Raw genomic sequence first — 27316 nt, 5'->3', positions numbered from 1 at the left:
TCCACCGGCTTTGAACAGGAGCGTCAGTGAAGTGCCATTTTACTTTCTTCTTTTTTTCGCTGAAGTTTCCCAGAGAGGACCCTCGATACCTTTACTAAATATGGATGACTCCCCAGGGGATCTGGCTCCAAGTACACCAAGACTACTCCCATTAAACTGCCTCCTCCTACTGCCCCTTTTGTACCGTGGGGCGAACTACAACCTCTCTCTGGCTATTCTGATACAGTCGACATCTTTAAAACAAGAGGACAACAAACCCTCTTCCTGTTTTCAGTAAAAGCCGTCTTCAGTATTCGGTACACAGTGTCTCTGCCGTCTCAGCCTTATTTGGCCTGATATTATTTGTAGCTTACGCTATAAAAACGTAAACCGGCGAGCAAAACACTCCCAGCAAGATAGCACCAGAAGTCATTATTTGAGTGGAGAGATTCTATTCATTCTCATTAAAGAGTCGGACAATAAAGATGGCAATGAACATTTTATCTTGTTTTCAATAGTTGGGCCATTTGAGTTACCAGCAGTTTTGCGTTTGCGTCATATTTCATAATAAACCTATGTACTAGATACTCAATCAATCAATCAATCAATCAATCAATCAATCAATCAATCAATAATGGCAATGAGCAGTTTCACATTTCTGCTCTTATGTTCTAATTTAGCAAATCATATTTTTCGCTACACAATAATAAAGAAGAAATACACTCTATCCACATGTGTGCGAGCTGTACGTTATGTACTCGTACACACCACTGGCACACACATGCCGTCCAGATCGTCTCTGTAACGCAGGAAAACCTCTCTTAGATCACGTAACGGCCTCCTCTGCAAACCCACATGGCTTGAAGTATTTCACTTTCAGGACAGGGGCAACAGAAGCGGCAGCAACCGTTCAGCCGGTGAGGAAATGAATACGCAGTATTCGGAAGAAGGATTTTCAGGACTTTAGTGATGCTGGACTCACATGAAAGGTATGTTTGATGCGAAGCGCCAGGTTCTCCGGCTTGACATTCCAGATGAGCGGCTGGGGGGAGCTGAGCACGAAGACCAGGGGCTTCTGGTGGTACAGCATGGACTGGATGGGCTTCAGGTGGAGCTCAACCTGGTGAAGCAAGAAAAAAAAAAAAGAAGAAGGGTGTAATTGGAACCCTACAACAACAAATATACAATTACTACGAGAAAGTGAAAACTGCTTCGTACAGATGCATTACATAATCAACAAGAGGGATTCCCCCACCCCCCGCCAAAAAAAAAAAAAAGTTCACTTATGTCTCACAAGAAACAGAAGAGCCGTGCGCTTGTTGTGAACGCGGCTCTGTTTTGTTTGAGATTGTTCTTCTTTATCAAGCGTTTGTGGTGGTTTATGCACTCACTATGCTGATAAACGCTGGCTGCTCTCTCTCCCTAAAAGGCGCTTGATATGGAGCCTGAGCAGGATGTGAACTTTCACACAGTGGAGTCTTTGTTAAAAGAGTGGCAGTGTGTGTGTGTGTGTGTGTGTGTGTGTGTGTGTGTGTGTGTGTGTGTGTGTGTGTGTGTGTGTGTGTGGAGGGGGGGGGGGGGGGGGGGGGTCTCCACCATTTCCATAGCATGCAAATTGCGCCTTTGGTTCTCGGACTCCCATTAAATGAGATAATCAGCCTTGAGAAACAAACATGCATGTTTTCAGGATGTGTCTTGTAGCATGCACAGTTAAGACTTGCGAGGACAATTTGGACGAGTCATGAGGACATATTGACCCTGAGCTCATTTACAAAGATATGATCTGGTTGCCTGCGGTCGTCTTCTGATGTTCAAGTTGCATTCTATAAACCTATGACCATTTGCCAAAGCTTGCTCAACAGCCTTGGCAAACTCCTGATTGTCCCTCAGGGTGGCTCGAGGGTTTGGGTTTGATCGTCTTTAAACTACCGCCTCTCTCTCCCCAGACTAATCAAATTATCTCCATCCCGTGTTTCAGCGCCTTTAAATTAATCGTTAGATCCTGAAGAATTCGCTTGTTGTCACGTCAATGCCCAAACCTCATGAAAAGCAGGCAAACTTTGTTTAGATGTGGTTATGGTAGGTATTATCAACATGACAGGCTTCCAATCGAAACCACAAGCACTTTTCCTCTACGCCGTTTCTGCGCCACTCATAAGCTTTTGATTTGAGCGTTTATAATCGCAAACAATGCTTGGCTACTTTAGACACATCTGACATTGCTCTTCTTTTGAAACATGACTTTTTTTCTTTTTTTTTTTACTTCATTGAAACAAAATAATATTTTGTGTAAAAGCTAAAAGTACAACGAAACAGTAACTACGCTGAACAGCCAGTTTGTTTTTCTTTTACTTGAGAAATATAAAAATGTGAGGACTCAGCACAGCAGTACACTCATTGTAGATCAAGAACTTTTCAATTTGGAGAAGAAAATAATTTTATATTTGAATGTTTATGTTAATTACCAGTTGATGTTTCAAGAAGTGTTGTATTTAAGGTACTGTAGGAACCTGCCTTTCCTATGAAAAACTGCCTTTCATAAACATCTACAAATAATGAGTTTTGTATGTGCTCTTGGCGAATCATGGTCGACCTTGAAAATTACAATACTTCAGATATTTAGGCAGCAAAATTCTTAACAAAACTGAAAAATTAACGAAAAAGTTAACCCGGGAATCAAATAGCCGACCAGCCGGTCTCGTCTTTGAATACCATTTTGCACCGCAAGAGGGTGCGGCGAGTCACTTGAACGTCCCAGAAAAATCTGGTATTGTGCTGCAGAGATCATTGAGGTAAACGGGAACTAACTAGCACTGGATTTGTTTTGGATGCTAATTTTACTGATTCCAACACAGATGGCAAAGTGAAAATCTTATTTATTTAAGGACTACATTAATCATTTTTCTACAAACATTCGTTTTCATGTTAAGTGATTCCTGATTATGCAGCCATGTGTTCAGCAGAATTGTACCGCCTGTAAAAGGCTGCTAGAAATGCTATTTTTCATTTTCAAGATGATGGTTTCTTATTTTCCGTGTCTCTCCTTTTTAAAGGCCCCGTTCACACGACAACATTGTTGAGTGAAAACAGCTACCAAGGTGGAAGTTTTTGAAAACACTCGGGCTCTGTCGCCGTGTGGACGGCAGAAACCCCGCTACTGCTCATGCATACCACGGCTGCAGTAAATAGCTCTTCTGCACTTGTGAGTAGATGGAAGACAACAACAACAATGCCAACCTCCAGAGTGCCATGACTCCCAGTCGTCATTCTCCTGGGGCTTGGTAGTGTAAGAGCTGACAGTTGCCGTAACAACAATCCAACTTGGTCGTCTGTCCATACAAATGTCTGTCTATTTCCATTGTTATGTTTATAGCGTGTTGCGCAAATATGCATGTGGTTTCATTAAAGAAACAACCAACAGCCCCCACTCATGGAAACAACTGCGTTTTCAGTTTCTGCCATTTCCGTGTCAACAGACATCATTTTCAAAACGTTGCCGTGTAAACACAAACCTTTTATGAAATGAGAACGCAAAAATTATGTGTTATCACTTCGTCGTGTAAAGACCCCTGCACACTCCCATAAGAATAAGAAGGAAGTTCGGCTGCTGACATGAGCCAGCTCCCCCCGAAAAAAATTCTTGTTCGTCAGGACAGTTCATACTCTGAAAAGAAGCTGTCGAACTCGGAGGCCACGCCCCCTCACAGCAGGCTGTGAAGCGGCGTTTTAACTTTTCACCTGCATAGCTTATTTCCCTTTCACATGTATTCAGAAATACATTTCGCTGAACTGTTCCAGTAATAAAAGAGAAAGTTTGTGTCCGACCCGCGATGTTGGTCCAGTTTTAACTGCAGGAGCTGACATCTTTGAGTGATGCATTCAGGGGCATCACGTAAACCGCGTCCCATGCTACATGTTAACGAGCATCGGGGCTCACACAGTAGCGAGGCTACATGCTAAACTATGACTGATACATTCAAAAGCAAGCGGGAACATCCGTGCGGAAATACAAAACGCTCAACCCTGTCGCGGACTTAAAAGTAAACAAGAAAAATCTGACCAATCACACAAGCGTTTGCAGACCACACTGCAGAACTTGGACCCGGATGGTTGGCACGGCCGACCAAAATTTCTTCTGAAAGAAGGAGCTGGCCAAAGAAAATGATGTCATTTGTTCAGCAAGAACCTGAAGTGTCCAAACTTTCTTCTTGTTCTTATGGAGTTTGAATTGGCCTTAAATGGGGCCTGAGAGGCATCTTGCAGGCGAGCACCTCCTTCATCATCTGATGAAGACCAGATGAGCTTGTTTACAGATAGAATCTACCATTGCAGATGTGAGCCTTGTAGGAGTGTTTAGTGTTGTGGTGCCTGGAAGTGTTACAAAAATCATTAAAATGTCTCCTCGAGACAAGATAATGGAGATTACTAAACACTTACCAAGAGAGCAATCTGCACGATGATCCAAATAAACAGACGAGAGAGATTGTGCTCTGTTTTTTATTTATTTTCACATTTGCTTCCCAACTCTTCTAAGTCCAGACACTGGAAAAAGCGAACGCATCATCCCTGCGAGAATAACAACAACCAAGATATGATCATACCTGGCTTGGCTTGGAAGGCCAGAGCTTTGAGAGATGGAGGAGGGAGGCAGACGACGGATGAAGAAAAGCCAGAAAGTGAGAGAGAGACAGAGAGAGAGAGAGAACGAGAGACAGAGAGAGCGACAGAGAGAGAGAGAGAGAGAGCGAGAGACAGAGCTGTAAAAGATGAGAAATCCTAAAACCCAGACAGAAACATTTCCAGAAGACGTGAGTCACCTACAAACACAGGCATAAACACAGCTCGGGGAAGAGGAAGTGCCAAGAGGCAGTGAAAACTGTGGAAAATGGTAACGCTTTTTCTTTTCTAACAGGTAAACAAATGAAAACCAGATCTGGGTTGTGTGGTTCTGGGTGAACGTGGTCTCAACAGACAGCTGCTGTGCATCTCTGCCCACGGGGCCTCGGATGTGGAGGTCCAGGAAGAGGTTGGCAGGGAAGTGAAGGAGACCTCAGTGCAGCAGCACAAGGCGTCAAAGCAACTCTTGTGGCATTAGTAAGGATCAAGTGGCGCTGAGTTTGTCCTTGGTGGATAACTGCTATATCTTCACAGAACCCTGCACGGTGCGCGACTGATTGATTATCACGAGGCTGGCACGGGGACTTTGTGAAGGGCGGGGGGGGGGGGGGGGGATCCATTACAGTTAAGGGGCATTTGCCAGCGGTCCACGGATGGGGGGGCTTGTCTGGGCCTATCGCATTACTGAAACCAACCCCACACAAGGGACGACAGCTGTAGCAGGGCCTTGTCACGGGCATGCCATTAGCACTGCTAGTGTGCGTAAACAATGTGGACGTTAAAGAGGAAAAACAATTAAGCCTCAAATCTCAAGCCCCTAAATCAGCTTAAAAAAAAAGAACTTCAACCAAAAAAGAACAAAGATAATTCAGTATGAGAGCTTTTTAATGTGAAATAGCTGTGATGAGCCATTTGCTGGTCATGTCTCATGCATGTTGTTGCATTTTTTTGGGGGGGGTTGAGAAACATTCCATGCAACATACTGCAAGTGTGGTTAATGAGTGTAATTTGTTCATAAGTGAATACAGTATAAACAGCAGCCACGCTTGCAGTCCGTTGAACCAGTATCAGTGCGGCTCAGCAATCCTGCAGGAAAAGGGAGTTTCCTTTATTGACAGAGCTAATTAAGTACCTGATGAGCCCTGGTGAGTCGGAAAATCCCAAAACATCCTTTAATTAGACGGAGCATAAAACTAATCTAGGAACACACTCTCCCTACCAGCATGTATTTATCAGATTAACAACAAAAAAAAAAGAAACAAAAAGGGGACTGTATAGTGTAGGCTATCATGTCGATCAAGAAGAGGATGAAGAAGAAGAAGACAACGAGGACGAAGAAGACGAAGATGGAGACGAAGGGCTGAGTTTGGTAGAGCGGTTGTGAGTTTGAGCCCTTATCTCCACTTTCCACCACAAAATTGCTCCCAGTTGCACCTTACACATGTTTTGGCGACTGCTGAAGTAGTAGAAAAGTACTATATATGGATAAGGGCTTGCTCAGAGACCCACAGTGGCAACTTGTCAACCTCTGAACACAACCTCACTTCTCTAACCTTTAACCTCGCCACAGAACTCATGCATGCCCAGGATGAACATGTAAACTCCACACAGAAAAGCCTTGGGAGTGTTGGGTTCATCAGCAATAAGTCAGTAACGTGATAGGTACAAAACAAATAGTATTCAGGAAGAGACGAACGTAAAGGTGAGGTGATGTTCATGTACTTGTCAGTGCACAGCTCAAAAGCCAGCATCTGTGATGGAACGAGGGTGCATTAGCAGCATGGGTGGCCATGAATTTGCACAACATGCAAAACAATAAGGAACATACACTCACTGGCAGATATAAATGCGGTCAGAGGGGCAGCATATTAGGAAGGTCTTTCACCGTGATACTCAACAGCACTGTGAACTACAACTGAAATTCTGGCAGAGCTGTGGCGGTCGGTTCCATTAGACGGCGTCTATAATGACATGTCCAGTAATCGTACATCCGCCCATACCATCCAAGATACATCAATTCAAGGAAGGCCTTTCTTATTTGATCAAAAGGACGACAAACCAAAACCCACACATATTCCTGCAGTACGGCCTTGCATGGTTCAAATCCAGACTGCTCAACCACAGAAAACATTTTTGATGCACTATGGCAAGAATAAAGACATAAAAGAAACCCCAAACTGATTGTGTAAATCTTTCAGTTTCTAAACTACAACTGGACTTTAAAGTTTCCAAAAACCGGCACATTTTTAAGACATGAGCTCATACGACAGAGTGCCAAACACCAAGTTTCTCCTAAAGTTTCGAAAGTTTTGGGTTGAAAAACTTGGAATGTCGTCCCTACAGTAGTTCTATTGCAGATAATTAACTTTTTTCTATTTACATTTCACTGAACTCTTCTGGAACCGGAGGAACCCTTATGGGTTCAAACAGAATGAAGTCAAGATTATTACGAAAGAACAACTAAGGAAACGCGACTAGATTGTGATGACAACTGAACCATGGAGTCGAAAACATGAAGGGCTGGCTGAGGAACTCAGCCAAGAACTGGCTGGGACCAATCACGCTCCTCTATCTGATGTGCGCCTGTTCGCATATGTCTTGTCTGTCTGGATCTTGGTTCTTTCTGGATCACTGAGGGCCTACAGAGGGATCCCAGGAGCAAAGGAGCTCATTGACAGAGGGGGAGGCAGACGAAAAACCTGTTGACCACTCTTATCAGTGCCACCCACATATTTTGAGCACCACGGGGATGCTACCTGGAGCCGTTTTGGCTGTGATTGTAATCAGTCTGCGCTCTGCTGAGCGCCAAGTTGAAGAAAATAGAAAAGAAAAAAATCTGCACAGACGTCAAAGAGAGGCGAGGGATGCCCGGATAGCCATCTTCCAAGTGATAGGGCATAATGCTGAGGAGAACAACACTACACTGAGATGGAAGCGGGCAGTCAAGCGAGCGGGCAAAGATTACCGTCTAACTAATGCATGACAACCTGAACACTGTAATTCCTGTTAAATACCATGGAGTCTCTAGTTTGGCTGATTTTGTTTGGGATGTTTTCTTTCCTCTTAACATTGAATTGGATCGTCTAATCAAATACATCACTACTATGACCAGTCAATGACCTACCATTTTATTTTGTAACCACGAGAAGGAAAAGGCAAAAAAGGCAGTCTGTTAAGAGTATTATAGCGTTCTTCTGCCAATAGGTGAAAAAAGAAAAAGAGTCCATTTTATTGGAGTGAAATCTTTGCTTATTCATTTTAGTAGCGTGGTGATTTGATAAAATGGGGGTTACACAAGTGAAAAACCTATTTTAATTAAGATTAAGACATTTTGACATCAAACTTTGCTGAACATACTGAAGTTTCACAAAGACCTAAAAAGAGATTTGAACATAAGTTTCAGCTCCAGGTTGTGAAACTCTACAACTTCAAGCAAAGAAAACTCATGCACATACTTTGCATACCATTGGCGTATAGAGTATTAATTAGACTTTATGTCATTTAATAAGTACTTGTATCGGTACTCGGTATTAGCAAGTACCTCAAGGTTAGTACTCATACTTGTATTTATCCTTAAAACAGTGATATCAGTGTATCTTTACTCGTAACCAATAATGGTCTTGTTGATGGTGAAATGCTGTGTGGACGAGCCAGTGAGAATTGGAACGCTGTATCTTAAACACATGATATAAAATTATTAAGGAAGTAAAGTTTGAAAAAGATAAAGTCAAATAGTTTCTCTAGAAAGCCCACCGAGTTAATATTACATTGTCTGCATTGTTAGGTGATTAGATTAGCTTGGCCCAGAGCATGAATTTGTGAACAATTGATTGGAATTGTCCTGGACAGTTTATAAATGTTTAAACTAAAGGAAAATGGCAGACCGGCCAGTGATTAATTGCTCAGTGGAGAAGCCAAGGATTTGAGCAAAATGATGTTTTAACAATTACCAAAGCGTGACAAGCAATTTTTTAGCTTTTAGCTAAAAATAAAAACAAACACAGTCCAATTGTTTACTCAACAGTGTTTTAATTCAAATAGTTTGCACTGAGATGGAGTAAAACCAGGAAATGGAGCTTTTCTGGAGGTCTGATTAAGATTACACTCTAATAGTGAACTGAGATTACATTTATAATTATCCTCCCCCCCCACTGACTGCCACAGACTCCGCTAAATATTGCCTGGGTGATGTTTGGAATACCATCTTCATCCGATGTTGAATAAAAAACTCCTCAAGAGAACGTCAAACAAGGCAAGCCAAAATAGAAACACCGCTGGCTCTGTGTGTGCAGTTTGTCATATATTCACGCTCAGCTCTTATCTGATGCCGTGCTCTCGCCAGCTGTTTGTGCCGGGCCAGATCCTCCAGCGAGTCACTCACAGGCCGAGATATCTGTGAATTCCAGCTGATAAAACAATCATCTGCTCTGCCTCACCCTGATTCCGAGCCAGTGCCTGTGTTTGATGTTTGCTTTTGGTAAACTGATTAGAAAGAAAGACGGGCGGTTTGCGATATCTCCAGCCCCTTTATTTATTCTTTACCCTATCGCCCTTACTGTAAGCCCCGCCAGGTCTCTTTGTGCATGCGTGTGTGTGTGTGTGTGTGTGTGTGTGTGTGTGTGGGTGTGTGTGTGTGTGTACTGTTTTTCCTGTATTGCAACTTGGCAACAAGGTGTGTGTGTGCGCGTGTGCAATAACACACATGCGGTGGTAGTTTGTTAGCTGGGTGCAAAAGGCCACCGTCTCATGTGACGGGGGAGCATGTGGAAAAATGTTCAAAGCTGATACCTACGCCTTCAAACGCCAGAGCGGGGAAAAGAGAGAACAACACTTCAGGATGAGATCACGGCTCGAGTTGAGTGAAGTGGCAAAACACCAACACCTTCAGGTCAACGGTCAACCAACGAAAAACGATATTTGGCTTGGAAATCCCAATGGGTCAAGAGGTGGGATGAAAAAATGAGCAGCAGGGGCCAGTTGGGTCGCTCCGACTCCCCTCTCCCCTCCCGAGGCTCTCTGAGATCGGATTGTTTTCTTCAAAACCGAAACTTGATTTTGTGAAAATGTGAAAGTCTCTCAGCCATCAGTTATGGAAATTACTACCTTCTGAAGCATGTGGCCTTGACCTGGCAGCCACAGGCCGTGATTGGACCTGCCAATCCAGTCACTTGCCTTGACCTCGCCGCAGAGCGTGTGTTTCCAGTCTGAGGCCCGCGTGGGTAAAAAGAGGCAGAGAAAGGGTTTCTGTTTCTTTGATCATGACCACTGGAGCTAAAAAAAATAAAATAATCATTACACTTTATTTCAGACAAATGTGAATTAGGAAAAAAAAAAAAAAAAAAGACTGTCCAGCTAAAGTGGTCATTTTATGGAAGAAAAAGCATAAAAAAAGGTTGATGAGCGTATTTGAAATAAACAGCCAACTGATTTATTGGGAGGTTGAATAAAAAGACAGTTTGGGGGATGAAAAGGAAGAGAGAAAAAAAAAGGGAAGTTTTGAAGTCGCTCAGTCGAGCCAGCCCACAGATTTCACTGAGAGTAGTCTGGTAATGCTCGGTGGTCACTGTCCGGGTTGGGAAACATTTCAGGACAAAAGGACAAAAGGGAGGTGGTTTGATCTGCTGGAACACTGATAAATTCTTCTTCACAAATGGACCATTTGATAGTCTCTCATTGTACTTTGTGAAACAAAATAATTGCCGAGTTAAAGACAACTATCCGCAGCAGAAGCGTTCTCAAAATCCAAACATAAGCACCACTTTTTCCTCCCCGTTCTAAAGTACCATAGTCCTGTCTTGTGTAACGTTGACGCCAGCATCTAACATGCTGGTATGAAGTGAAAAATGTACAGATTTCATGTTTTCTATATCACGTTAGATGTGAGAACAAAGATCAGCAGGCAGACTGTTGCAGTAGGTTAAAGCATCACTTTTGTTGTGACATTTTCATTCACAATGTGGCTTTCAGGATGTGGCCTCTTTAGATGTATAGTGAACGTAGTGACCAACATACAGTCCAGTCCAAGCATTTGAAAGTCACATGATTTATTATTGTTATTATTTATTTTGTAATTAGCCCAACTTTGTTCCACTCATGAAGAGTTTAGTCAGTCTGCCCCGCAACTGAAATTAGTTTGACGCCTCAATTCTGAACACTAGCGTTCCGGTCCACTATATAATCCTGTCGCTTTAGATGTAAAATTTGTTCTTCTCACAGTCTGGAAGGTAATAGTCCACTCAGAGACTTACAAACAAGACAGAGGCAACCTGGAAAGTAACAAAAGACCATTATTAGGATCGTCCCTTAAACTGTACATTACACTGTGGTAATTATGGACTGCAATTGAACACAGTTGTTAGGAGGCTGTACTTAAGTCATTAGAGTTCCATGAGAACTTGCAAGACGGAACCATTTTCCAATCGGATTCTTTATTGTTGAGACAAGAGCCTCACAGCTGTTGCTACTTTCTTTTTTTGACGAACAGTTCCTGCATTAAATCCCAGTGATTCTGAAGTTTCTGCTTGATTTTTAAATGCTTTACTGAAGTGATGCATCCCCTTCTCCTCCTCAGAGCTCAACTAAATACCATCCTGAATATTAACATGACGTTTCGAGATGTATGACTGTTTAGCATACTTTCAACCTGTAGCTGTTATTGCACAAACACTGCAAGCTCTTTAAACCCCCCCCCCTCCGCCGGGCCGAGTGTTAAAGCCACCACTGAGGTATTCTATTCCACCTAATAACTCAGCTTTGGCCAGGATCCAAAGTGCATATTCTGAGTCAGGCCCAGCTGTGCATTTCTCTGCCTGGGTAACACCTCATACCCTTTGGTTAATACCCATGCAGAATGGGTTCACTGGCACAGGCAGGAAACAATTCATTGCTTTCACGTCTTTCACTGACAATATAGACTGGCTGCAGGGGCACGACTCTCACGCGTGGATATGAAAGAGAGGCAAAGCAGGGCTCACACATAGCAGGATGTGTGCGCTCCCGTGGAACAGTGTTCAAATTTAGGCCATGTGATCAACCGCCTTTGTCCATATTAGCCCAGGCACGACATGTGAAGCAGCAGTTTCACTCCCTTACCTGGTCAAGGCTTTGCAGAATGACCGGGTCTAATCACTTTCTCCAGACAGAAGAAAGGTCAACCACAGAGGCCTCTTCTTGCTGTGGGTCTACCATTCAAAACATCCAAATACAGCCAGCACTGTGGCCCAGACCCCGTTTCCTCCTCCATTCCCCAGCAGGAGGGGTGAGTAGGAGAGGTCGGGAGTAGATCTACATAACCGCACACTGACCAGGCGCTCTCGAGCCTTCATAGAAAATAAGCAAAGGATACACATGCCAAAGCAAACCCAGGAAATAGGCGATTATGGAATGAAATGCATCTGCACACCTACAAATCCCAGGACAAATTAATGACTTCTGGATTAAAAAAAACAAAACAACAAGACACTTTTTGGAGATTCAGTGGCATCATTAAATTGAGCACTTCATACGAAATGTGGACAAAGAACTTTACTCTTGATGGTCCCATATCCCAAAATGTCCTCATCTTCCATGTTTTTGTTGATGGTTTACAACTGACCCTGCAAATACTGTGCAGGAGGCAAGTAAAGCATTTCAATATATTTTTAAAACAATGTTAAGGTTTGGCAGGCACTGTGGTGGTTATGCATTGACTGAGAAGGAATGGACGATTCTGCAAAAAAAAAAAAAAGGGGGGGGGGGGGGGTTTGTGGACTTCATTTTTTTGCCTCAAAATTGGTGCTGCTGGAGTCCACAGATTTTCATAACACTCTTTGCTGAGCCACATTTCAAACCGAAGGACTCTAATGAAAAGGAGCTTGAGCTTGTCCTTTGAACGGCTGTTTTGCGAAAGCTTGTAATCAACCAAAAAGGTATGGTTTAGGTCATTACAAGGGCCAGCGGGCAGAATGTGAAACACAATGAATATAGTATATGCCAATGAATTGTGAAAACATCTTCATAATACAACTTTGACAACATATGAGGTGTTGTGGGTAAGAGAGGTGACCAATTCAGCTTTGGTAAGCACGTTTGTCGACTTTTTCAAATTTTTCAAACCGGAAACAATGATCAAACGATCGTGTAGATGTTTCTCAATTTGATTGGGAATTAAAACAACACATTCCAGTTCAACTTGAAACTCCTCAACACACTTAACGTTGGCTGTTTTGAATATAAATGTTTATTACCAAACTTTGGTTAAACCACCCTCCACCCTTCCCTTTCATGGCAGCCATGAGGAAACGTTTTGGTTTAGCGGTTAATATCGCAGCGGGATGGAATAAGAACTTGATTAAACACACTGTACTTTGTCGTCCGTGGAGTGGGAACACTTCAAACATCTATGCTCTATACCGCTTATATCCTGTTCAGGGTAGCGAAGCACTGGAGCCGATCCCAGCGAACTGTGACAGAGGAAAAAAACGTAATTTTTTCCCCCTGGGGTAAGTTATTTCACCGCATTTGACCAATCATATTCCAACTTAACTTAAACTATATCTGCTAGGAGCAGAGGACTGAACTCCACACAATCGTTTATCATGATTCGATGTAAAGGTCTACAGACAGGGAGAATAATCATACACCTGAGCAACACTTTGCAGATAAACCTGAATATCATATAAAAATGGAATCGCTCGATATACCATCAGCGAAACGTAGTATAACGATATTCAAATGAAGTAATTCTTAGGAGTAGGACCAGGGATGTGTTTGCAAACAAGCTTCCATGCTTTGTGAAAGGACGAGTGTTCTTCTGGCTGTGGACTTTAAAGGGTCAAGGACAAATAATTAGGAGCAACAAGTTCCTTTTTTCCATAAGTGAGCACCGTCTCCCTCCAATCTAACCATGGGTGTGAAAGGCTCCCTTTACTTAAAGCCATAATTCCTTTTTCCACAGGATTATCACGTCCTCCTGCCACGGAAGGTCAGGTCCAGATACTGTCAATGAGACAATAAAGTCAGCCCCCCCGCCCCTCCTCAAACGCAGTCCTGCTCAAGGACCGAAGGAGCCGTCTAGATTGAAATCTGCCCTTGTCTCAGGTGGTAAAGCAATCAAGGACGGGAGAAGGGCTTAGGCAATCTTATCTAATCATGATCAGGAACCTCCTGTAACAGAACAGGTTTAAGCAGAGCTGGAGCGACCTTCTACACTCAAGGCTAAAGGAAAGGACGACAGAAGGACAGATTTCTGCTTCCTCCACATTAAACCCCTGGATTGACTACAAACTGACCTGATTGTGACTCTGTAGACTGATGGTTTGCCTTTTCTTAAAGTGATGCCAATAGAAGCCAAGAAGGACCTTTTCAGTTCCAAACCTAAATTACTTGAACGTTTCTAGATCACCCACCTCTAAGACCCCCATTTACACGATGGGGGGGGGGGGGGGGGTTTGGGGGGGTGCATACGAATATCTGCGCACTCCCCCAAGGTTTCCGCCATCTCCATGGAAATGGACATTGTTCTCAAAACGTGAAACCTTTTCTGAAATGAAAATGCAAAAACGATGCACTTTCACTTGAAACCTTGTCGTGTAAACGGGGCCTTATAAAGGATTCAGCGCAAAACACTAGAGGACACCCCCCCTCTCACAAACATGCAAAAGCAGGATCCTTCAAAATAAAAGCAATGGGCAGTTTCTCAGGTCTGCTCTGGATTCTACATTGAGTAGAGCAGAAAAAGCCCCAAAACGGATCTGAGATGGGAACCGCTGAAGTACCCCATTAAAATCAATTCAGACTGCACTAATTATCTTCAAAACATCTATTTGTGAGTTTCATCACATGCAGGTAAATCCGCAGAGAATCAGTGGTCACTTTCAGTCCAACACTGGATGTATCATTCTGTTCTCCTTCGCAATAAATAAACTCGACATAAGACTGACAAATATTCACTTTGGACAAAATAACAAGCAAAACATTAGAAAAATAAACTGAGCTACCTGAGTTTGTCAGCCGACTGTATTCATGAATCATTACTCCGTCCACTGAAATCTCCCGGGAGCGAGTGAAAACAGCCTTTTTTCTTTTTTTTCCTTTTCAGGGTTTTGAACAGCTGCTAAAATCAACTCAGGTGAGGTTTTCTGTGCAACTTTAAAAACAAGAAAGAGCTTGATGCCGTCACATTGAAACATGTACAATATAGATTTCAATATACTCTATTAGGGTTTGTTTTTAAACTTCAAACAAAAGAGTTAAAAAGAGTTAAAAAAAAGTCAAAATAGTATTGCCCGAAAATTTTATCCCACATTCAGTTCAATATTTTGTTCTTGAAACTGTGCACCGACTTCAAGCATTGCGTTTCAAATTAATCATTAACTCAGAAATCTACTCTCAACAATTTACCTTTACAATTCTAAACCTTATTCTCAACGAAGAGTTTTCCTTCAAATACAATTTAACATTTATTGTGAATTTCTTTCAAATGTTCAAATTCAATATTTGCTTTTTGTTTAGCTTTATTGTTTACAAGTCAACTTCATTTACAACCTTTAGACAATAACTTCAACAATTGATTTGATTACTTACCAACTTTTTCTTTGTGTTCATTCACTTCTTTTTAATTACTATATGTCATATTTAAACCTTATCATCCATGTTATGTGGATTATCGACATGTTATGTGGATAATAAGGTGGCCAAACGTAAAGAACTCAAATACAAAGTGTTTACACTTGAAACCTTGTTGTGTACATGAGGCCCTATTCACATTTCATTTTTATTGTCCACTAATAACTTATTCTGTAACATTTTCACCTTATCAATATAAACTTTATTAGTGTTCAACTTTACATTTGTCTAATTTACAACATTTTAGTCAAATAAATATTTGTATTTATTATAGGGATGTCCCGATCACACTTTTTTTGCCCCTGATACCAATCCGATTTTTCAGAATTGAGTATCGACCGATACCGATACTTTCCCGATCCGATACTCACATTGCTATTGCAAATATACTCAACAGTGTATTTTTGGAGCAACTAAGATGTTTGAAGCTAAAAGCACTATTGGCAGAAGCTTTGTTTAGCTAGAAATTATTGTAAAACTCACTTATTGAATCAGAATTCTTCTCTTTCTCTTAGTTGTTGTTGTAAACTGGGGGTACATCCACACAACGAAAAAACGATCTTTGTCCTCCCTGGCCTTCTCCCAAAAAACCGTCCACACCTCACTATGAACACGGCTCAACACGGGGCCTCAGGGCATGTAGTACACAAGCCAGGCCTTTAGGGGCGCTGTGACTCACCAAACACAACAAAAACGCAAAAGAAGACAGACCACTTAGAAACTTTGAAGTAGACTTCTGCACATAAACACATAAACCACTATATATAACTCTAGTTTTATAGGTCTGTGGCCCCACTCCGCCTGCTTCTAGCTTCTGCAGCTCGACCGGAGCTTGTAGTCCCTGATTGTTGTGGTTATTAGGGGACGTTGCGGACCTCTTTTTTTTTATTTTTTTTTTTTTTTAGATCGGCGGGGTGATCGGCTGGATTTGACGATCCCCGATCACTCACAAATCACCAATATTGGCCCCGATCCGATATTTACCGATCGGATCGGGACATCCCTAATTTATCACTATGCATTCGAATATATATTTATATTTACAACCTGTTTACTCAGCAAACATGCTAGCTTAATTGTCTTTATTGTCAACTTTAACCTTGGATGTGAATTTTTACTGTGATTTGCTCAAATGTTCTCAATGTTTGGTCTCACAATACAATTCAAAACACACACACAAAAATATTCTTACATGACATCATGCAGACTTTCTCTGCCGTTGATTTATGAACAACTGAATTTGTGAAGTGAAATGAAATTTATTATCTGACTGCATCTGTAGAAAAAAAATGAGGTTTGTTCTAAGTCCAAATATGTCTAATCACAACCCAGCTCAACACAGGTGTTAGATTATAGACAGTCAGACGCTCAGAAGAGTACACACTGTTTTGAATGATAGTGCTTGGTTATTACAGGCTTTTCAATCAAGCAATGAATAGTTTATTCCTGAAATAAATAAACTGCTTTTGAAGGTACATAAGGGACCTGAAGAAATAAAAAAACCACGACACCAGAGCAACAAATTTAAGGGAACTATTAGTGGAGGTTTTTTCAGGGTTCAAAGTACAATTTCTAATTTGTGACTCCAACCAAAAAGTACAAGTTAACTCTCATTTTCACAGAAGAATATCACTGCTACAGGTGAAGTATCGTAGCTCTGCTCGTCCTCGGCAGAAGAAAGTCCCCATTTTACCCATCTGCTCACCCAAGTGCAGAAGAACTCTTTACTACACATGTAGAGCAGCAGCGTTTCCCTCGTCTGCACGGAGACAGAGATGCAGGAGCCCGAGCGTTTTCAGAAAGTTTTCGTTTTCCCCGCTTCCACTGCGACCAAGTCGGAACAATTTGAAAAAGTTCCCTTTCGGAGCCATTTTCAAAAAGTTGCTTTTTTCAGTTGCTACGAACACCATCGCGTAAAGAAGGAATCCAAAGTGCTACAAAAGTTATGCGTTGAAAATGTTGTGTAAACAGGGCAAAAGTGTGACTAAAGTCAAAATTTCCCCTTTCAAAGAGCTTCATGCCTTAAAGCTCAGGGACAAGTGTCAATAAGTCCTGAGATTAATGTCTTTATTTGCCTGCTGATGCAGCATATCCGCACACAATACCTTTCTGTATATTTGGCCCTGGCAATACTTAAAGCTTACATCAGCAGTGAAACTGCAATAGCAAGTCCGTGCACGCTGCTTTTCACACTGCTGCGAGTGAGGGGGATGATGATTCTCGGGACAGGTTAAAATCCAGACAGAGCACTTTTTGAAGGCCGTGGGTCTGTGATTCATCTTTGAACTATGTCTGATGGGGAGGACTGCAGCCACAATATGTGCCCCAGAAACACCTGAAGACAGGGAGTGACTCTCCAGCCCATGTTAGCTTTATGAACTCCAACAGGAGACGAGCTGACAGTTGGAATTAACGCACTAAGGAGGGCGGCTCAAAACAAATATGTGGTTAGAGAGACATTGAAATACTTTCTGAGGGTTTTTTTTTTTTGTTTTTTTTTTTTTAAATCTTTCAAAGGTTATGTGTAAATTATGAGAAATTAATCTGATGGTTAGGTCTGGAAAAAGTGTTATTTTCCTTGCAGACTTAACGGATGACGTCGAAATCTCTAAGGATATTTGAGGCATATTACAGTCAGTTAGCTTTCTTCCATTTTCAACACGTCAAGTGACAAAGTTTAATACACATGGCCATTTCCACCACAAGAGATTTTATCTCTATAGGTTTGTTTTCCATACCTGGACAAAGTGGCAGAGCAAGACCGATAAACCGAAAGATCTCCCTCATCTCCCAGGGACTCTTTTTCTAGGCCAGATAAACAGTGTAAGACCTGCTTCACTCAGTGTTTCCACTGCCCTCATTCGACTCGACTCTAATCTAGGACTCCGATAATGGCTGCCAGTCCTTTTCCATTTGAGTTTGAGGAAACAACCTGGCTGAAGATCTGCTGAGAACGATCCACAATTCAAACACGAATCAGTCAATGTTTTTCCTACCATCTATCCATCCCGAGTCAGTCCAACTTAGGATTGCGGGCGGCTCAAGCCAATCATAGCTGATGTTGGGAGAAGACGGAGTATAACCTGATCTCAGGGTGGACACACCTTCTAATTCAATGGTTTTTTTCTTTGATTTCTTGACTGTTTACATCGTAGATTCTCACTGAAGGCATCGGAACTATGAATGAACACGTATGGAATTATGAAGGAAACAGTGTGAAATATTTATTTTTTATATTTTACATCTCTGAATGTATCCAGCCTTTGCATCGTTGACACCTGAAATAGTTTTCACATCACAGTTGAGCTTTGTCAGGTTTCATTTGTGGAATTTCGTGCCTTCTTAACAGGGCAGGGAACAGCAGTTTGTGTTGTACAGAAGTAAGGTTGGTACATAGCTGACAGCCCTATTTGACAACTGTAAGAATTCATATTATGACAAGAACCAACCAGCTAAGTAAAGAGAAACGACGGTCCATCATTACTTCAAGAACAGAAAGTCAGTCCCCGAGTGCAATTGCTAAAACCAACAGGCGCTACAACGAAACTGGCCGACACGAGGACCGGCCAGGAAAGGAAGACCAAGAGTCACGAGCCTCAGAAATCACAAGTTAACAACCACCTCAGATTAGAGCCCAGATAAATGCCACACAGAGTTCTACTAGCAGACACTCTCCACATCCACCGTGAGGAGGACGCCGCACCAATCTGGTCTTTATGGTCAAATAGCTCCAAGGAAACCACTACAAGCAGAAGAGATGAGTTTGGGCCAAGAAACACACTGAATGGACATCAGACCAGTGGAAATCTGGGCTTTAGTCTGATGAGTCCAAATTTGAGATCTTTGGTTCCACCCACTGTGTCTTTGCGCGACGCAGAAAAACGGTGAGCGCATGGTTTCTACATGTATGGTTTCCACCGTGAAGCATGGAGGAGGAGGTGTGATGATGTGGGGCTACTTGGCTGGTGGCACTGTTCGGGGTTCATTAAAAAAATTGAAGACACATTAAACCAGAATGGCCACTATCTGCTTTGCTTTAGTTGGACCGTCATTTATTTTTCAACAGAACAATGAACCCAAACACACCTCCAGGCAGTGTGAGGGCGATTTGATCTAGACTGAGAGGGATGGAGTCCTAATTCATTAAAAAAAAAACATATATGCAAATGCAGCATTAACTGGTCGCCTCCAAGTATATATTCCTGCTCACAGTCTGAGGGGAACTCACATTCGCTGGCGAGTCGTCCGGTCCCTCTGGGGCGCGGCCTCTCAGGCTGATGATATGGACCTCCTGCGGTTGGCTCATGGTGGCTCTGCTCGCACACCCTGCCAAGGCAGTGAAGCTCTTCAGGACAGCTTGCACCGGGTGTCCCGTCCCTGATGGCAGCAGCTCGCATGGGCTACGAAACAAAGGTCCTACAGAAGCAAACACAACGGAAAGAAGAGCACAAAACAAGGATCATCTTCAACATCTTCACATTTTCCTATCCCGGTGATGTCGACATAATCGTGTCTACTCTGAGCAAACTTGTTTTGTGTGTCCGAATATTGGTGGAATACCATCTTTTACCTATTGCACTTATTGAAAGTAAATTTAAGACAGTACTGCTGCAGTTTGGCCATATACAGTATATTAGATAAAAAATTGATTGGTCAAATTGGAACTTCTGTAGTGAATGAGAACCGTGAGAATCATTTCCTGTGGCCTTCATGAGTGGGAGAGAAACATCCCTGCAATTTGACCAGTAATGGTTCAGTTTTTACCGTCCAGATCTTGACATGTCATCCTGTCCTTGACGACCCACTGAGGAATCAAAACAGCTCAAACAGTTTTAAGGTAGTGGAAGAATAAAAAAAATACATTGTTATAAGACGTTTTAAAAAGGTCAGAGATGTGTTTTTTTTCTTTTTTATAAATTACTATTATCTTCTGAGTTTTGTTTTCCGAACTTTCATCGTTGCCGACAGACGAACAGAGAGACAATTTACTGTTAACCATTAACCTGAAACAATTCAGGATCGTTTCCAGAGGTTTCTTGGTGTGAGTTTCCAATGAGAACTCATAAATGCAGAGTTTTTTACCAGAACTGCCATCGACGAACTCTGCTCATCTTGGATCCTATCATGTGTCATCAACTTCAGCTGAAGTAGCAATAATGAGGCTGCTATTTTTTTTTCCAAGGACTCATTGCTTTATGGTAGCTGAGAAATAAAATTTCAGATGATGGACACTCACTGAGGGGTCTGTATAGATATTTACAGATTAAGGCTTGGTAGATTTATGGTAGAGGATTCAAACCCTATTCACCACTATTGCACTAAGAGAGAAATCTGTGTGGTTGCAAGTGTCATGAGCATCCGGCATCAAACCCAGAAATAGATCGTCCCACAAGGATAAGAAAAGGAGGATTTATCTATATGCTATATGCAGCAGATATTGTCAAAAGAAAGCAAACTATAAATACTTAATAGGAAGCAAACACTCCACAACCTGTTAAGTTTTGCCCCAACTCGTGTTTGAACCAAGAACGTTCAGTGTACCAGTCAATGTCAGGATTCATTTATATACATATATATATATATATAAATGAATATTTCCAAGGAAACCATTAAAAGATCATTTCATATTTCAGTCTGATTGGTTGTGTAGTCCAACTGTATCAGACCTAAACGTGCAGATGTATACCATATTAGACATTTTTAGAATGGAAATTAAGCAACAAAACATCTATATTTCAACAGGTGATGTGATGAGCTGAAAATACTTGCAGGAAAAAAACAAAAAAAGCCGGCAACTCAAAACCTGAAACAGCAGCATGAAGTCATCCACTGCAACAGCTTGCACTATTCAAACAACTTTCATCAGCAGGAGATTCGTTTTTTGTTTTTTTTTTTAGGTTTTCAGTTTTATTTCACAGTGAACAGAAAATGTTCCACGCAAATGTTTACGGATCACTATTATCTAACAAAGTTCATCGCTCCCTAATTTCTGTTCCCACCCTACCATAAAAATGAGAATCATATCATATATTACCAAAAAAAAAAAGAAAAGACCTAAAAGTAGACACATAAATCCACAGAAATAGGAGGGAGAAACAACCACAACAATAAAAAAAACTGAAACAAATCTCATAATTGCCTCCATAAATGGATATACACCTTTATTATCCTGTGAGGAATGTCAAAAATTACAAACATATGGAAGGAAGGCTGGCCATATGTTTCAGAAAGCACCAATTTGAACCTCTTAATGCTAACTTTATCTTTTCCAAGTGTAAAGAAAAAGGCACCATATCTCTTCACCGGGGAGGAGGAGGAGTCTGTGGAGGCCTTCATTGTGTAGCTCTGAGTTTTCCAGAGACGATTTGTGGCAGTACAAATAAGGGGTTTTATGGATGCCTCAAAAAGTGTCAGTAAGGGGAAAGGCTGAGCAAATCTTTTCCTTGAAGACTATAAAACCAGAGTGTGTTTTATCTACACCATTGTTCTAAAAACCTCACAGCAGAGTCCATTCAGGAGGAGAAGGAAACCATCTACCTGGGATATTGATAGCATCAATACAAAGTAATTGTGCCGAACTGTCTTTCAATCGCACCAGACCTATCAAGTGTCAGCGCACCATCACAATCCCTCACAAAGTTTCTCTCGTTTCATCTCCCAAGTTCACAGGCGCCACAACCTCAGGGTCTGGACGGCGGACTCAGCAGGGTAGAAGGACATTCAACCCTGTATTGTTAGGGCTTTATCTGTGTTTTATCTTCTATCTCGACTTTACCGCTCATGTGCATTGAGTTTGCACTGAGCATCATGAACTACATGATTTGCAGCTCCCTTTTATCAGCTGAACACTGAGGTACTTAATGAACTTCATCACAACCTGAGAGCTTCCTCTAGTGTCGAGCACATTCTGGGTGGAATCTTCACTCAACTTCCAATACAAGAGGTTTTCTAAAAGGCACTAAAACAGCTCTTTCTCTATTATAGACTTGTGTATAATATGGGAATGTGAGATTTAGTTTTGTGGGTTTTTTTTCCCCCCTTCAAGGTCAAACCTTGCCCCTACATCACTATGCCAGCTGAGGCCCGCTCACATTTCAAATCCATCACGCAAAACATGCAAAGGCTGCCAATGGCAATCAGATGGAGCATTTGGAAATAATTAAAGGTTGAGTGAAAGACAGTTAGATAACAATGTTAAACTCCAAACACACAAGAGGCTCAGCACTGGGGTACAGCTAGGGGGAAAAGGTTTCTGTGTTTTTGTTTTTTTGTCTTTTCTTGCACTCAGAACACATAGCTATTGTTTTCTCTTTCCGTGCTGTGTAATAAGTCCATGTTAGATCAGCACAAAGCCAGAGATCATGTATGGCATAGCTCTCCTCTCTTTGTTGTGAGCGAAACACAGAGGTTTTATTGTTACCATACTTGTCTCCGGAGACAAATCCCAAGCCCTTGACAGACATACTCAACCTGGAGTTTGTGCCGTCTCTTTTCTGCAGCTCAGTCAAACCCAGAGAGATTGTCTTCCAGGCTTGTTATGAGCAGACATATATTAAAAACCTGGCAGAATCTTCTTGCCGTGGTTGAAAACAACACAGGGTCTAATGGTAAAAACCTGTGGTGTATCAGTATTTCAACCCCCCCCCCCCCCCTGCAACCTCTCCACTCCAACCTCCCTTTTCCTCCCAAAGGACCGAAAGCCTACTCCCTTCCCAACCATGTCATCACGCCTCACTCCCACAAACACGTCTGAGGGCACTTCAACTCACTTTTTCCCCTCACACATGGAGAATAACAAAACAACTGCATGACAAACAAAGGAGGACTGAGCTCTTTCTGGGAGACTGCCAAAAGATTACACCATTTGTTGGGCAACGATTGGATTGTCTAATTGTTTGAAAATGCAACAAAACAGAGACACATACGGGACAAAAATGGAGCACGTGATCAGGAAAGTAGGGCAGTCATTGTGGTTGCAGTGTGTTTTTTTAGAAGAAAAGGAAAGACTGTCGGAAATACTTGGAATTCATGAGAGGTGTTTATTTGTTATTCTCAGAGGATAATCTACAGTGAATCTGGTTTTATCTAGTTTTACCTCTTTGAACTATGTCAGATTTTTATGATAATCATCAAAGTGTTCATCCAAAGAGTGTAAGAACATAATCTTAATCATAAATTGGGCTTTAGCGCCAGGAATCCTCCATTCTTACTGTAAAAATCACTCCCATATGATGGTCCCAAGTAATTCCAGTTTCATCCGGCATTACCGTTAAGGGATATGAGATATCTCAAGACAGACTACCTTAATGTTTAGACTTTTATTAAAAGAAAATGTAGGATAAAATGCTCTTTTGATAATAGATGACTTGGATGCTCTCCCAAGGTCCAGTTTTACGCACGCAAAAAATAAAATGTTAGATTTGGACAGCTACAAAATTGAGAGGACTTAAAATGAACCCATTCTAGACATTTCAATAGCTGCTCATCAGTCGGGTCTCTAAAGGAAAAAAAAAAAAGAATCTTAACACACAAAATGAAACTATCACAAAGCGGTTTGCCGTCATTGGATATGAAACCAAACATCAAAAGACAACGAGCCGATGTAGAATGTTAGTAGGCATTTAACTGTGTTACTGGATGCTTCAATAATCAAAGCAATACAACAAAATCTCATATCATCTCGTATCACATTTCCTATTAGCTCCCATTTAGCAGTCTTTGACTGCTAAATGCTCCCCAGCTCGGTAATTACTTTCAATGTGTGGTGCTTGGTGCTCCACAGCAGTCTCTGGGAGCACTTAGAGGTGAGCTTAAGGCACCGTTAGAGGCCGTTGTTGGGTGAACAAACGGTGTCAGAAACTCTTTTTTTTTTTTTCCTCACAACGTCAGAACTGGGGCAGATTCTTTTGACCGTCTTGGTTATTTCTTCAATCAGAAAAATGGGAAATGCAATTTCCCCCCAAAAGACAACAACTCTCTCTCATAGTCAGAAAACACTTACGTAAATGCTTGGAAACAACGTTAGTTTTCTTTAGTATAATGATTCATGAGGGATTCCTGCTGCTCTAATTGTAGGTCACTCAATTTTTCGCCTCCCACTCAGCTCAGTTTCATTACGTTGAGACGGAGCGCAACTCTTATCACACACGCTCATTTGCATTACCACAAAACTCCATTATCCCAAAATCAGAACGCACAGGAAAAAAGAACGAGGTGAGAAAGTAAAGCTTGCGTCAGGTGATCCAGCACACACTGTGCTTCTGCTGTCACTTTGTTGACGTGCAGTTCTGGTTCTAACCCTGCTTTCTAATCAGCAAACGGCAAAGTGGAACAGAGTTTTTCTTTTCCGTTCGCTGCTGGTGGCTTTTGAGGTGGCCAGGCCAAACACCCACAGAGGAGAAATAAGAGAAGCTGCTGTTCCGTATCTGAAAAACACATCCAGCCTGAGTAGAGAAGGCTCTCTGAACTAAACTATGAACGTCTCTAGAACCCAACATATACTGAAATACTGTGAAGGAACACCCTCAAGCATGTGGAACAATTACTTATTAAAAGTATTACCTCCGAACTTTAAGAATTTGCAAAACCGTAGTGCCCATTTTGCAACTAACATTTGCTGTATAAAGCAGTATATAGTATGTGGGACATAAGAATTACAATAGCAGTGTGCAATAGGAAACTGTGAATAAGATTTTGTTTCACATGTACCAAGATATGATTGCAGATATACATCTAATAAATGACTTTCAAGATGTGAGGTAGGATTTTCTCAGATGTTTTATAAAAGCAAAGCGAGGCACAGAACCAGACAGTATTTATGTGTCAGGCCATGACAGAGGAAGACATTGTGCACTATTTACTTTTTAGACAGGTGTGCTCTCACACAGAAACGGATTATTTGTTCCTGCAGTTATCACTTTCACTACTGTTTGGTGAGGTCGCTTTTCCAATTTGCATTCACAGAAACTGAACATTTAATTACCTTGATGTGCTTTATTTTCAACTGCACCAGTGAGATTTTATCTTCTTTAACGTTGGTATATTTCTCCATGGTTCATGATCAAGACTCCCCTGAAGTGTGACTGACTCCATGAGTAAAACACATTAACATGGAAACTCGGCAGCAATGATTGACACGCACCTTCCCCTACTCGGTTTTCTCCAAACCACCACCAGCACAATGTTTATTTCTTCTCTTATGGGCTTTTTGGGGGAGATTAGTATCGAATATACTGTCATTGATGATAACAAAAACACAGAATATGGAGTTACAAGGTCACGTGTGGGGAAAATGTATTTTCTCTAAAAAGATATTAACGATATTCTTTTATTATTATACATTGCCTGAAATGTGTTTAGGCTCCACTGTGATTGCATTAGAGGTAAGACAGGAAGCGAGTGTAGTAAATCCACATTAAGCAGGGTGACTGTGAAAATACTTATGTTTGATAAATTTAATCTGTCCAAAGTCTGGGCAGTGATGTCATCATACAATTTTCACAGTCCTTGGCGGTCTCTCTTTTGGACCAAAACCTCCTTTGTGACTCAAACACCAATATCTCTTTCACATATTCTTTTCCAGTAATTTGTCAATGCAGGCTGAAGATGTGCCATCAAAAAAAAAAACAATTAGAAATCTCTCTTTTATTTTAAACACATTTACTTTCAAGAGTGCCCAACCTGCTTTTCTAAGACCTTGTCGTATTTCAAAATGAAAAGCCGAGAATTATGCAGAGAATCGTAATGAAATTTAACGCAGTAATATAAGTCAAAACAATCTTTTTTCTCCCCGGCGTTCTTTAAAAAAACAAATGTGTCCACATGTTACTATGAACACGGTTCAAAATGATGCAGTACATATTCCTGGCCTTGAGGTGGCGCTGTAACTCACCAATTACACCAAAAGTGCAGAAGAAGACACGGAGAACACAAAAACTGAGAATACTCCTGCTTCCTCGCACTCGGGAAATGCAACATATCGCCTAAAGCTTCTGCAGCTCGACCTGGAGCATGTTGTCCGCCATTGCTCGGTCCGGGGGGGGGTGGCATGGCACAGAAGAAAGAGTAAACTCAGTATTACGACCGTAACATTCAAAGGAAGGAAGTGAAGAATCTCCTTCAATGGAACATAATAGTAATTTGCTCTTTGGCCATTACAACAATGAAAATGAACACAGATTACTTCTTTATGTCTCCATGCTCTCTTTGGCTGATTGTTACTGATTGTTACAAGATGAACTTCAACCTGAGATTCAGCGCAGCAGAGGAGATCCAATGCAGGGGCTCGGCACGTGTAAAGAACTGCACGTCCAGGCAATTTTACAACAATGGCAAAACCAGCAGCAGGGTATTGCTGTGCCAAGAGGTCACTTCAAAGACAAAGGTGGCCAAGCTTAAACTATATGTGCCTTTTTGGATTTTCATTGGCAAAATCCCAGAACGACATCAAAGAAAGTGGAATATTTCTCTACAAGGTTCAGCTGTCACCTCCTGCTAGAGTCAACTCCTTGCACACAAAATGGAGAATATGTTTTGTTGACTTCCACAGTGCGGCATTCAGCCAGCATTTGGGTACAGGAAGTGATGTCAGTGTGTATGCCAGTTCGGGACAAATCTGATATTCCCACAAAGCCATTTCCGAAGATAAACAAACAAAACCTTCCCTCTTGTGTGTACGTACACATCCTTGTATGTGCCGTTCCCAGTATTCCCGATTGTACTTCTTCAGATGTAAAAGAAAGTGAGGCGCACTGAAGACCACAAATAGAGGCACGCAAAAAAAAAGAAAAACAGCAGTGCTGAAGAGAACAATAAGACAACTTAATGAGTTTTGAACATACCTTTCCAATAATGTAATGACATGATAAGGCCAGGTTAAATACCATAAGCAAAACATGTTTCAATATCTTCTCCAAAGATATGCCCGTTCCCATATGAGGAGCCGGATTAAAGGAATCCTCCGCTCTCTCTCCTTTTGGCTGGAGGGCATGATTCCCATGGACCATGAGCCACGCAAACCAGTTGGGGGAACGTAATATTCTACCATCTTTTGTTTTCCTTGGGGGCTTGGGACCAAAGAATTACTAACTCTGCAGTGTTGACATTTGCACAGCCC

General features: G+C 41.7%; 1 protein-coding gene across 1 annotated transcript in view; it reads right to left on the bottom strand.

Moving 5' to 3' along the window:
- Positions 1–27316, bottom strand: part of tgfbr3 (transforming growth factor, beta receptor III) — an 89398-nt gene that overhangs the window by 39635 nt on the left and 22447 nt on the right. The window contains exons 3-4 of the mRNA XM_080473501.1: positions 19430–19617; positions 962–1099 (exon numbers count right to left, since the gene is read on the bottom strand). Coding sequence (XP_080329627.1) covers positions 962–1099; positions 19430–19617 — 326 coding nt within the window. The remainder of the gene's footprint in view (positions 1–961; positions 1100–19429; positions 19618–27316) is intronic.

The sequence above is a fragment of the Lipophrys pholis genome, assembly GCF_963383615.2.
Source record: "Lipophrys pholis genome assembly, chromosome: 10".
Classification (NCBI taxonomy): domain Eukaryota; kingdom Metazoa; phylum Chordata; class Actinopteri; order Blenniiformes; family Blenniidae; genus Lipophrys; species Lipophrys pholis.
This window is presented reverse-complemented; position numbering and strand designations above follow the sequence as displayed.